Source organism: Camelus bactrianus, chromosome 26, assembly GCF_048773025.1.
Source record: "Camelus bactrianus isolate YW-2024 breed Bactrian camel chromosome 26, ASM4877302v1, whole genome shotgun sequence".
NCBI classification, from domain to species: domain Eukaryota; kingdom Metazoa; phylum Chordata; class Mammalia; order Artiodactyla; family Camelidae; genus Camelus; species Camelus bactrianus.
The window spans coordinates 26,359,293-26,372,544 of NC_133564.1; the positions used below are offsets into that span (position 1 = coordinate 26,359,293).

The 13,252-nt window shown below is 40.8% G+C and overlaps 1 protein-coding gene across 13 annotated transcripts in view; it reads left to right on the forward strand.

Annotated features, from left to right (window-relative positions):
- Positions 1 to 13,252, forward strand: part of LOC105067618 (pro-neuregulin-1, membrane-bound isoform) — a 203,697-nt gene that overhangs the window by 173,603 nt on the left and 16,842 nt on the right. For 5 of the 13 annotated variants that reach the window (XM_074353781.1, XM_074353785.1, XM_074353787.1 and 2 more), the window contains 3 exons: positions 1,522 to 1,580; positions 8,348 to 8,371; positions 12,964 to 13,066. In XM_074353781.1, coding sequence (XP_074209882.1) covers positions 1,522 to 1,580; positions 8,348 to 8,371; positions 12,964 to 13,066 — 186 coding nt within the window. Of the gene's footprint in view, positions 1 to 876; positions 945 to 1,521; positions 1,581 to 8,347; positions 8,372 to 12,963; positions 13,067 to 13,252 lie in introns of those variants that run through there. The other 8 variants (XM_074353783.1, XM_074353788.1, XM_010953214.3 and 5 more) reach the window with 4 other exon arrangements.

Genomic DNA, 13,252 nt, shown 5'->3' on the forward strand with positions numbered 1-13,252 from the left:
AAAAGAACAGTTATAAAGGACTTCCACGTTTAGGCCCAGCCCCATTACAAGACCTTAAGAACAATATTCTACCAAGATTCTGGAATTTTGATAGGCAAATGTAGGGGAGTGAGTAAAATGTCAACTTTATATAATTTCAAAATAGTTTACCTTAAGCGCAAAATGACATTTACTAAATACCACTGTGGAAGAATAACTTTAAAATTTTTTTTAATGTGTTTGATGTGGGATAGTTGGATGAAATTTGTACTGATAAAAATGTGCCTCTTTCTGTCTTTCACCATTAAAAACGAAACCTAATCTGTGGTATCTTAAGGGAAAAAAATAAACAGAGAATGCAGTTTTTCTTGTCAGTAATCACTGGTGTGCCAAAGTGCTTGATTTCTGTTGCAGTTTGATGATTTAGCTTATAACGTATAAAAATACCGATGAAACTAAATACAAAATTATGTTTACAGCAGAAAAAGCTCAGGATCATTTAAATCTTAAAAGATTATGGACTGAACCATGCAAGCTCTTAACTAAAACCAGTGTTTTAACAGAGTAAGAGTCAGTGATCAGTGGCAAATAAGGAAATGTCAAAGGGAAACTGACTTAGCTGCCCAGACCTTGCCACCCCAGTTCAACTTTTCAGCCTCACTCTAGTTAAATTGCAGTTAACTGATCTTACGAAGACTGAAGCAAACAACAACAGAAACATACACCCCACAGTTTTCGCGGTTCACGGTTTTCTAAATGTTTTGTCTTTTCCTTTTCTCTACGTTGCTCAGCCACCAGGTCATTTGTAGGACTTTCATATTCTGTAGGAGGAAATTTGCCAGGCTGAAAGTTCAGTGTCTTTAGCATTCGATTGCTTATTACATTTTTACCCTCTAGGTGCCAACCTGGATTCACTGGAGCAAGATGTACTGAGAATGTGCCCATGAAAGTCCAAAACCAAGAAAGTATGTTAAAATAATCTGAAATTTGCTTTCTCCCCCAAACTACAGCAACAATCACTACCTCTTGGTGCTTTTACAGCTCAGTGGTGACTGATTCCTTTTGTTCTAATTATGGTTTAACCACTCAGGGCATAATCCCATTCCATATGACCTTGTTTAATTGTCTCTCAGCACGGAGACCCCAGAGGTCATCGTGAACCCACTGGGACGGTCAGTGATGCTGGCGATGGTGGTGGGCAGGCCCCTCCAAAAAAACCCTTCTAACCTTTGGGACCAGTGCTATCAAATGGAAAACCTAGATGAAGAAAACGTCCCCTTTCATTTTAAGTGGCTCCCTTTAAGAGAAAGCAGTCACTTAAAATGCTGGGACCTTTCTGGGTTTTTTGTCCAAATGTTGAACCCTTTGGGGGAGATGCCAGAGTCTGGAAGCCATGATTAGGACAAAGACTCAGTTCCTGAGGGTGAACTCACCAAGTTCAGTCAAATGAACACTGAAGGAGCTTCTTTCTAGCATATATTCACCTCTTCTCTTTTTCTCTGTTTTTTTTTCTACCATTGTTTTTTTTGTTTCTTCTCTCAGGTGCCCCAATGAGTTTACTGGTGATCGCTGCCAAAACTACGTAATGGCCAGCTTCTACAGTACGTCCACTCCCTTTCTGTCTCTGCCTGAGTAGGAGCATGTTCAGTTGGTGCTGCTTTCTTGTCACTGCATCTTCCCTCAGATCTCACCTAGAGCTAGGTGCATTGACCGGGTCTAACACTGACTGCCTCTGCCTGTCGCATGAGACCGTTAACAAGAGTGATTGTATGACTTCTCTGCTCATGACTAGTTGAACTAGCTCTGAGACAGACAAATAGGTGTGTGAGGCCCCGGATGCTCCTGAAATGGATCTGGAATCACGTGACACCACACGATAGCCTATATCACCCAGTGCGATCATAATAAAGGCCTTTAAAAGTCTCACTTTCATTGATAAAAAAAATAATAAAATCATTCTGCTGAACAGTCCATCTTCTTTAGAACCATGACCACATCCTGAAAAGGGATGTTTGCTAAGTTGTAACCAATACGCACCTGAAATGATGGTAAGTTCATTTCGGTTCAGAATGTGTTCTCTGTAACAAATAAACAGAATAAAAAGAGTTCAGGTGTTTCTCTTCATTAACCAAACAGTTTGCATTTAAATTTTTTTTTAAAAAAGCACTGATTAAGGAAATGAAAAACAAGCATTTCACAGCCAATGAGACAGTCTGGCTTCTATTTACGTTGCTTAGGAAACCAGTGATCCAGGTCTAGTTTAACGATCATTTATTTATGTTATGCTAGTCTCAATAAGAATTTTAGAAACATTTGTTTTTTAAAAATATTTATTGGTTGCTTTGAAACCTAACAGTTCACTGCTAGACGTATATTTTAAAATGAGAACTGGGAAATCCTGATTTCTGTGGCTTCATGAAATTTTGACCATCTTTCCTAAAAGAGCCAATTCACAGTGTATATAATTGTACGGATAAATGAACTATGAATCTGTCCTTCTTTTGTGAACTGGGACTATAGTTTTTAATTCCGGAGCTTTCAAAGCATTATATTTAAAATGGATTCCATATAGATATCCATTTAGATCAAAGGTTGACAATTTTTTTTTCCTGTAAAGGATCAGATAGTAAATACTTCTGAGTTTGCAGACGACCCCGTCATTGTCACAGCTACAGAACCTCTGTCGTTAGCACAAAAGCAGTCATGAACAATGCATGACCTGACAAGCATGGCTGTGTGCTATTGAAACTTTATTTTCAAAAGCATCATAAAGGATTTGTCAACCTCCAATTCAAATATGTCAATTGCTCGCCCTGAAAAATAATTTCACATAGCCTGTTAGGGTATAAATTCATGGAACACAAGAAGCAGTGATAGAAATTGGTCATTTGGGGGACCCTAAAGAATGAGAGATTTATCCTTATTTGTATGCATTACAAAGAATAAGATTCTGTTCCTCAGGTTAACGGTCATGGAAGAATAAATTCTATAGATGAATAAATCTCATATGCATTATGGGGAGATTAGACCCACATATTCAATCATTTTTTTTACTGAGGTGGTATTTATTAACAAGGGCTGCATATCAAAGATTCTGTTATAATGTCCTGTTGTGAAAAAATTGATAAATTGGCATTGCTAAATTTTCAAACACAGTCTCCCCTTTCTTCAGGTTCTTGAAATACTATGCATTTAGTGGACAGAATTTTTCTCGTTATAGCTATAATTTTTTTTAAAGATAGGCAAGATGGAAAGTAAAAATTGAAGGGAAATAAAATTTTACTTAATATAGTAAAGCCATTCCTTTTAGACATGTGTATTTGTATTCAAATAACGTAGATTTAGCAAATCCATGTGACTGTATAAATACAATACAATTATAGTATAGAATGGAATGAAAATTCTGAACATGTGCATTATAAGTATAATGTTTGGAGTAACATTGTGCACTGAAGGCCATGTTGGAGCTCCCAGGTAGAGAAAAGCATGAAAAAAATGAAGCTATTTCCCCAAATAATAATACAGTTAGATCTGACAATAGTAACCCGAGAAAATATTCTCAACTTCTCTTTTAGATCAATTTCTCTTCCGGAAGATATAATTTTAAAGTAGCCACTATGTGTTTAATCCGAATGTGATTCCTTGAATAAATTCTTTAGTAAAACTTTCAGCGACACTTTTGGAAGACATCCAAAAAAGCAGCATTCATGTTTAACCTGATTTAACAAAGATTAATAGGAAGCACATTTATAAACAAAATCTTCAAGGACTGTACGTCATTGCTGCCTCATGTCTGAAAAAGCAAGAGCTCCCAGTCAGAAACTGCTTTCCAACAGTGTCTTGCCCAGAGTTGATTTGCTAACTTCCCTATCTAAAATTCTCAATTTTGATTTCTGCAAACCTTCACACAGAAGTCAGGAAAATAAATTCTCGCTGCTCGGAGAACTTTACATTCGAGTAGCAATGAGGGCTGCACAAAAGATCACGTGTTGCCACTGTGGTCATGTTTCAAATTTATTTGTTTGTTTGCATTCATAAAGTTTGAAACGCATCAGGTAAATTTTTAAAGAAAAGGTATCCCCCAGCTTCGAAGAGAAACCAAACCCCATTTTCAGAGGAAGAAGCACATTCTAAAAGAATGTCCTATCTTTTTAAATGCTTAATAAAATGTAACTTACATTATTAGGATTTAATGCAATTTTTCTGGTCAAGATGTCCTATGAGGCATTTATTGATCTATAAAGACTGCTTTAAAATATAAACAAAAGGAACACATGTATATTGTATAGATCTTTCTTTGGGGGGGGGAGTAATTAGGTTTATTTATTTTTTTTTTTAATGGAGATACTGGGATCGAACCCAGGACCTCATGCATGCTAGGCACGTGCTCTACCACTGAGCTGCACCCTCCCCTCTTTTATAGGACTTTCTTGAAGGCCACCTTTTGCGTTGAAATAAAACATATTTATAACACTTTCTAGGAAAATATTGTCGAGGTTAGTCAGCTTCAAATTTGACCCCTCTTGATACAAAATTCCTACCTGAAAGGATTATGTTCATTATTGTGTGTGTGTCTGTGTGCATGTGTGTATGCAGACAATTGATAATCGATTTATAGACTTCATAGAGAGGGGGAAAAGGCCTCAGAAGTAGTTACAGGCAGCGTAGAGCACTTAGTCATACATAAACTAACATATAACAGGAAGAAATTATAGAAAAGCCCAAATAATAATATTCTGAAAAACTGCAATTTTGGAACTTGTAGGCATATTCTCAGAATGATTAAAACTTGGGTAGCGTTAGAAGTGTTCGCTAACATAGGGTACTAGGGCATAAATTATTTGTGTTGCTTTTTCTAAATGTTCTAAGAACCCACTGAAGTTATTCATTTATTTATCAAACGTGTACCTTGCTGAAAGTAGAATAAAGACCCCCTCAATCTGTGACAGAATTATCGTTAACTCCGACTGAGTGTTAGTGAGATTTTTCTGTGTGCGTTTTTGTGGATGTGCCCACGAGCACATGGAAACGTGGAAGGAAGGAGAAAGTTCCTATTATGTTTCGGAAAGCTGAGTGGCAATGTGGATTGGTATATGTGAAAAAAAAAGTATCTACATTTGTAAAGGTAAGTGGAAAATTAAAAGTCAGATGCTAAATTGGTCCCATTTAGAAACGGCATTGATAGGACCCCTTTAGAAATCACAGAGGTGCAGAAAGCCAAGATGACATAATATCTTTGAGATTATTTGCGTAAGGAGACCCAAGATGTTAAGGAATAAAATGCTGAATGTCTTCAAATTTTAACAAAAATTATAATTGCCTGCATGAATAATTCTGATACAAGAAAATTCTCTTCTCGTTCTTTTCTCTAATGCAATTGAAAATTTAAATTAACCTCCAGGCTCGTCAGTTTTCCTCAAACAATGATAAAATCCTACAGCAAAGGATTAGCTAGTCAATATTTAATAGTTTCTGAAGACTCTCTTAGTTTTAAATTAATTTTTTATATTGCTTGCTGCACAGCAGGAAATCACATGTAAGAAAGGAAACTAAATAGTTTACAGTAACCTTCGTGTTTTTGAATTATTAATTTAATTTGAAAAATGGAGTGGCTAGGCAGAAGTTCAATAGGAAACGTCTGGTACGCAATGAGCCTAAGCCAACATTAGATTAAATAGGACAGATAGAAAGTAATAACCTCTTCAGAAAATGAAAAGTGTTTGTGGATTCTGCTTTTCTGGACTCGCAATGAAAGAAATGTGGCCACCAATAGTAAAAATAAATTAGAGCCCTGTTTGCTCCAGATCTAGTATGAATGATGCGTGTCTCCTCTGCCTGGTGCCTTGTTAGGGCTTACGGCCAGAAGAGATTCCAGTTTTAAGTACCAATTTCCCTTTGAATTATTTGAAATTGGAGCTGCCTGATATGAATGACTTCCCATGAAATGAAATTAGAGTTAGGCTCACAGACTCACCTATAAAACTGTAAATGCAGTAATATGTATGCATGAGCATGCTACTAATTTTATTGAAGACTTAACCAAGCTTCCTACGCAACTAATATAGATAATTAGCAGTGTTCACGTAGGCATGGAATAACGATTCTCTTCTCTGGAAAGAGTTTTTGTAGATATCTCTTGATGTTAACCCTTAAACTATTACTGACGTAGGAGGGAAAGGCAAGAGATGGAGGGGGTTCTAGGGAGAAAAATTAAGTCACATCCTCATGGAAATGTGTAAGGAAATTTATTACCACTTCTTCAGAAAATGAATTTTTGTACCTTGATGTTCCAAAGTTTGCATGAAGGAAACAAATGGGGGTAGGGGAGGATTGTTAGTTTGTCAAATTGAGTGTTGCACAGAGGCAAAAGAAATTTGTTTGAATTGGAATAAATTGTTATTTTGCTGTGAACATTGTGCAACCAAAATCACTCAACATCCTCTGACTCTTAATTTATGAAAAATATAGGTTATTTGCCTGAGTACCCTGGACCCAAGGCAAAGGGAACTCTCTATTATATAAAGTGCCCCTTTATCATTGTTATTTCAATGTACTATCTGATATATATATATATATATATATTCTTTTTTCTTAATCTGGGAAACTTCCATTTCCTTAAGAGGTGGGAAGTTTTTAAAGTCTAAATGCTCGATGTATCCCAGGAGCTTTCAGAGTTTTGGGGGCCGTGAAATTAATTAAAAGTAAATCTGCATGTCATGCAGGAAGTAGCCCAGAGTGAATCTCCAGGTATGTCTGTTCTCCAAACTGGTAAACCCCTCTGCCATTGGCTGACATCCTTCATGGCCCCTTTATTCCACAGGGTCACCCTGTGAGGTGTGTGTCAGCTTTTTAAGCATTTTTCAATGGGAAATTAACTTGTCCAAAGTCACTGTGCAGGTAAATGGCAGAGAAAGGACCTGAAACCAGGATGATTCCAAATGCCCTTACCTCTTCCATTCCCATGTTAATATGAGGAGCTTTGCCCAAGCCCAAACTGGCACTTTTGAAAGAGAAATACCCCTCCACCTCATGTTTTCAAACACGAGGAGTTTGCTTTGCCGCACTTTGCGACCGGCCTGGCACCTCTCTAATCAGCAACCAAAGGAGGAAATATGGACCCCGGAACCCTTCTCTTTTCATTCTGGTCCCTCCCTCCCACCTGCCTCTCCACCTCACATGCACAGATGAGGAAGTCCTGAAAGGCCCCACGTGATGAAATTTGATGGAAGGGTTTTTGTTTCAAGGATGCAAAGTGTCATTTCCAGAGGGGTTTTTGTTTTTGTTTCTAATTTGCCCCATTTCTTCACTTGAGCCTGTGCAGGGTCTGCTGGTCCTGCAACCCCAGTGCCTCCGCAGTCCGGTCTGCCAGGACTGTGGGCGGTGGGCACGCATCTTTGAGTCCCCTTCCCTGGGCAGCCCTGCAGGTTCCTGTGCCTGTCAGCTCTCGTCTGGACATTGGAGCTCAGCCCTGTGGAGTGATCATCTAATTGACTCTCAGTGATTTAAGGAAGCAGTAAATTAAAATTAAAGTAAATTAAAGACTACAGGAATTGCCTCCTCCCCACCTCCTTTTTTTTTTTTTTTTTTTTTTTAACAGTTTGAAAAAGTGAGGCATTCAGAGCTGTCCTAAGGCAGACAGGAATTATACAGAAAACTAGGAGCAGCCTCCAGAGCCCCAGTGCCCTGTCTGGCTTTTTGAGCAGAAGTGTTTATTACATGTCATGAGACATGTGGAGTGGTGGAGAGTGTGGAAGATCTGGAAAAAAGGAGATAGATTTTTTTTTAAATAAATAACTAAAGCAATAAGAAATATGAAAGCATAGCTAACCACAAACAGTGAAAGGTACAAATCCAACGTGATGAAATTGTCCAACCAAATGACTATCCTCTTGGCTTCACCTCCTGGCTCTGCCACTGTGCATCTTTGGGTAAAACGATTTCACCTCCCTGGAGCTTCACATCTGCCTTTTCAAAAGAGAAGGATGAGATGGTGCCAAATGCCATTTCTGATTATACATACGGTGTTCCTATTCACAAACATGGAAATGGCGTGGAGGAAGGTTCAGCCATACAACTTCTCCCTCAGTAAGGTCTTTTAAGGGTTAATAAAGACAGAGTGTGCTGGCATTTGCACAACTCTTGCAAGAGACGTGCCCTACGTGGACTCCGCGGAGGCGTACCTGAGCACTGCTTCCTTAACCATCCACATGTGTCTGTTCCATGTGCACGCACGGAGAGCCGTAATCGTCATGTGTAATGTGTTTTGGAGTGCCAGTGTATTGCTCTTTTCTGAAACTTTTTTCCCTTTCTTTCTTTTTTTTTTTTTTTTTTTTTTTTTTTTTTTTTTGTCAACTTTCTGCATTGGCAGAGCATCTTGGGATTGAATTTATGGGTATGGACCAATCATCATTCCTTGTAGCCTGCAGAATTTAGAGCCTATGAGCTGAAACCTCTTTCTCCCTGTCTACTCTTCCCTTTCAGTTCCTAACTAATTTCCTTTCTCTTTAGAAGGGGTCATACAGCCATAACAATGATTTCTCTGCTTTCAATCTGTGGTTAGTTGACCGACATTGGGATTGAGCGCAGCAGTTTGTAGACTCCCAAGTTTCACTTAAGAGTTTAAAACCACCTTACCTGCTGCAAATGCACACATACCCCGTGCTCCTTGACCCACTGATTGGATCTGGCCAGGCTGTTATTTCAGAGCTGGGGTAAGTAGGAGTGGTGCATGAGGCTCTAAGGAGGAACCAAACCAGGGACCTGAGGGCAAACAGAAGCTTTGAATACATCAGCTTAAAAACACTCCACATCTTAGGCTAACGGGATTTTGACATACAATGTAAAAGTCACCTATTAATATAGGAACATAGAAAGCACATATGTTGCAAGATAATATTATATGCATAGACTTGAATTATTCTGATTTTCCAGAGATATTCAAGCACTGTTCTGGTCAAATTCATTATCTTATGAGCCAGGAAATAGAAAATAGAAAGAAACAAGCCTTGTGTTACTTCCGTTGGAAATCCCAGCGCTAATAGGATTAAACTAGAGTCACTAAGATTATCCCAAAAAGTAACCACATAGAAATTCTCACACTGGAAATGTGAGCTACCTCCTATGAGCAAGCGTGTGAATTTGGAGCATCCTTTGTTGGAAGGCCTTCATCCTACATTGTTGGGAGAAAAGGCCAGCCTTGGGAGGAAGGGGAAGGCATTCTTTTCTCCCGAGGCTTCTCAGTACAGGCCCCCAGGCTTCCTGAATGCCGCCTCCAGCTTTTGGATGCCAGCATCACTGTCTACCCCTAATGTGCTTTCCATAATTTTTGTAAAATGAGGCTGTTGGAAGCTCCATCAGTTACAGAAACTCAATTAATTGCCCATTCCGCCCTCCCCCCAAGAAAAAATTCCAAGAGAAAACCATTCATTTGATGGGAAAACCCCCATGTGAATGTGAGTGGTCCTTTGCACGTGAGAGAACGTCACCCAGGAGTGAGAGGGGATCCCACCACCATCCCGCGGGTGGCAGGTGGTCTATGTGAGGCAAGTTAACTATTCAGGTTACTTCTCTTGAGATAGAAATGATCCCCTACTAAAAAGGCTTACTGGCCTTACCTGCCGGGAAGAAAACGTTCTATCATCACCTTCCCTCTTCTCCCTAACAGCATCTTTCCTGCTTTATCACTTTAGGGTATAATGTTTGAATTTAATATTGCTATTCCCAGCCAGTGAAGTAGGGTGATGCAGAGTTCAGAGGTATGACCGCCCTCAGGAATATGTGAAGAGTTCATACAGGCACCGTGTACGAACAACACACCTCTTAAGAGCAAACATTCCAGAGGGTCCACAGTCCCCAGCTGGCCAGAATGTTCCATCTTTAAGGAAGATTAGAACTTAAAGGTCAATTAACACAGAGGCGCCAAGGCCTCTGTCTCTTGGCCTGGCCAGACCAGTCTGAAAAACGTGTTGATCTGATTGACTTTAATTCGCCCGGCCAAGTCGTATAGCCCCAGAAGTGTTTCTACTTATTAAGGCAGATCCACCAATGGCATTAGTGGATTCTTTCCATCAGTGCTGCCTCTGATTTGCTCCTGTGCTATTGGCCCTTCACACTAGGGGGAAAAAATAAGGGAGAAAAAAGAGGTTTAAAAAAAAAAAAACATTGTTTACATTATTGTCCATCAAATGTTTCTCTTTGAACACATATTGTGAGGGTCACCTGATCTAGTAAACAATTGGGAAATCAGATAGAAATTTAGCTGAGAAACATTTAAGGCATTCGGTCCCTGACCCACATCCTAACCCACACCTGTGATCCGTGGGCCTTGACTCTAATTGGTTCCTCTTTGCCATTTGTGTTTTGCCCTTTGGCCTTTACTGGACTGCCTTTCTATTCCCAGGACTGATTTTCCTGGAAAACGGGTGTCTTTTGACAAAACCTAGGAAGAATGGGCAAGTCGTCAAGTTTGTTCACTCATCCAAGTCAGTCTGTTCTTTTATGATTAACAGCCACCAAAACACTTGTCCAAAGAACCCCTGAGAGGCACGATGCCTTCCCCCCTTCAGCCCTTGGGTAGGTCTTTTTTGTAGTTGGCAGAAGCAATTTCCCAATTTTTTTCTAAAGATAGACTGGGAAGGCGACTATCAGGTGCTTCCTGATTTAAAAGAAGAAAAAATAAAGTGAAAGACGTAGAGCAGGGTCTTCATTTTCTAGGCAATGATACTTTCACACTCCTGTTTCTTAGCCAGTTCATCACAACCGAAGGATCCCTGCTCTGCGTCCTGCATTCCCGGAGAAGGACCAGGGGGGTGATGTCTTTGCAGCTTAGACTTAGTGCTAGAAACTGACCCGGATGCCAAGTCAAGGTGGAGTCCCCGCGGCATCAGCTCAGAGATGGACACCTTATGACACTTAATTCCCTGTCCTGTGGCTTTAGGGCGGGGGGGGGGAGGGGGGATGAGCAGCAGACACTAGCAATTAACTGGTGAGCCTTCACACGCCACGTCCTCATTTAACTTTTGCGGCACAGAACTATGTGACACCGCTCTCCGCCTCCTGGTCCGTTGTTGCCCCTGCAGTGCACCAGCTGCTTTGCTCCCTAATTGTGGCTTCCACGTGACCGCCAGCCTAGGTTAGGAGTTATGCTGTATGGGCTCGCCCTTCCAAATCTGCATCCACCTCTTCTTCCCACCCCGGCATTTCCCCCCTCTGCTTTTTCTTTCATGTATTTATTTTTTCCTCCCTTAGTATCAGGCATGCTGGGCCAGGGACTTCAGATGGCTCCTCCTTCACTTTTTAACCTTGTTTTCCCTCCTACCTGACTCTCCCCCGCCCCACCCCCCCATCTCTCTCCATCATTCTGTCAGTCTGTCTGTCCTCTTGGTTTGTTTTCCTTTCCACTTCCAACCCTTTTGGTTTGTTTTTGTGTGATCTCTGAGGCATTCTGGTCTTTTTACCCACTGACTTCTTTCTCCTCCTCCTCCTGTGAATAATCAGTGCTCTATTAATTTGATTTGACAATGTTCCTGACCTGTTAACTGGAATTTGATTACCATGGGCTTGGCTTGTAGGAAATGGTTTGTTTAATGATAAAGTCTACTGTATCACAGAAATTACGTTGCACTTTTTCATTGCAAGAAGACTTCTTGCGACTTGCCCTTGCTCAGCAGGGAGAGAGAGAAAAAAAAAGGTGGTGTTGCTGAGACAGAAAATATACGTTGAAAAGGTTCCAGAAGGCCCCATGTTGATGTGCAGATAAGAGACCTTCGTGTGGAAAACAACCCCCAGTTCTCGACCAGTTTGTTCATCGTAATAGCAGTTACAGCGTACATCGCTTATGATGAACTGGTCGAGTTCCCCTTCTCCTTGAACTTGTGAATTTCTCCCAAGAAGTGTGATTGGATTGGTTGGAAGCCTAGTTCCTAAGGGGATCAGGTTCCCTATTAAATCAGCCAGTCTTGTTAAGAGCCTGACCTACCAGAATATAATCAAGTTATCTGCCCTTCAAAAGCTAGCTTAGAAATTGAAAGCCTTCCATGAATACAAACTGGTTACACTTGGGGTACAGTAGTACCTTCACCTGAAAGTTCTAAGCATCACACTTGCCTGAGTGCAACCTACATCAGCTAATTTGCCAGGTGGGTCAGTGCAGGAATGTACAGTCCATTCCTAATCGTGTATCATTTGTGCTAGTGGGGTTTTATTGCGAAAAAGTCAGGTCTCTGAGTACAACCAGTGAAGTAATAGTAATTGTTCCTCAAAGGACAAAGCTTCATCAGGGTCCAGGGCTCTCCCCCGAGTCGCACTGGTTTTTCTCTGATACAGTGCCCTGCTATTCCATGTCATGTTGCTTACGTTCACGTTTTACTGTCAAATCATGGGGATCCTGCCTCAGTTTTGTTGCTAACTACAAGTCAAGCTCATGTTTGCTGATGTCTTTGAGTTTACTTTATGTTAGAAGTGGCTCTTTGTAAAGACCACGGGAATATAAAATAGCTGGGAAACAGAAGAGGTTCGGGTGGGTGGGCTGGGGAGGGCCTGGGAAGATGAAACGATGGGCAGAAGGTAGGAAGGGGGAGGGGAGGGTCCCAGTGGTGCCAATTCCAGCTCCTTTTATTGGCCTCGATTCCTGTTGTCTTTGCGAGAGATTTTTTTTTAAATAAAAAAAGACAGTTTTAACCAAATAGTTATTTTATAATTCATGTTAATGATTTGCCAGTTTAATGCCTATATATCTGTAGCTTATAATTAATTTAATAATATCATGTTTTTTTAATTATAAGTGCCCCCCCACAACGGGCCTTGCTGTTTTATGTCTAAAATGTAATGCAGAGTAGATTGTACCTTAAGTATGTCTGCAAAAGTCATGAATTGTCCCGTGTGTATTTCCTTGTGAACATGGGCAGTGCAGCATGCCAGCTGTTCAGCTGTCAGTGCCGGCACGGGGCGGGGACCGTGGTGACATCTGCTCTCATCCCTTTCCAGAGGCGGAGGAGCTCTACCAGAAGCGAGTCCTGACCATCACCGGCATCTGCATCGCCCTTCTTGTGGTCGGCATCATGTGTGTGGTGGCCTACTGCAAGACCAAGTAACTTCCTCCTCCCCGCCTCCTCTCCCCTCCGTGCGCACACAGCCCAGCCGCCGAGGGCTTTGCAGAATCCAGGCTCCGCAGTCCAGTCTTGGGGGAGAAAAGGGAGGAGGAGGAGCCCATATTTTTTCTCTCGAACATCGAGGACCTTTCCTAATCACATCCATTAGAAAGCTTTGCCTGTTT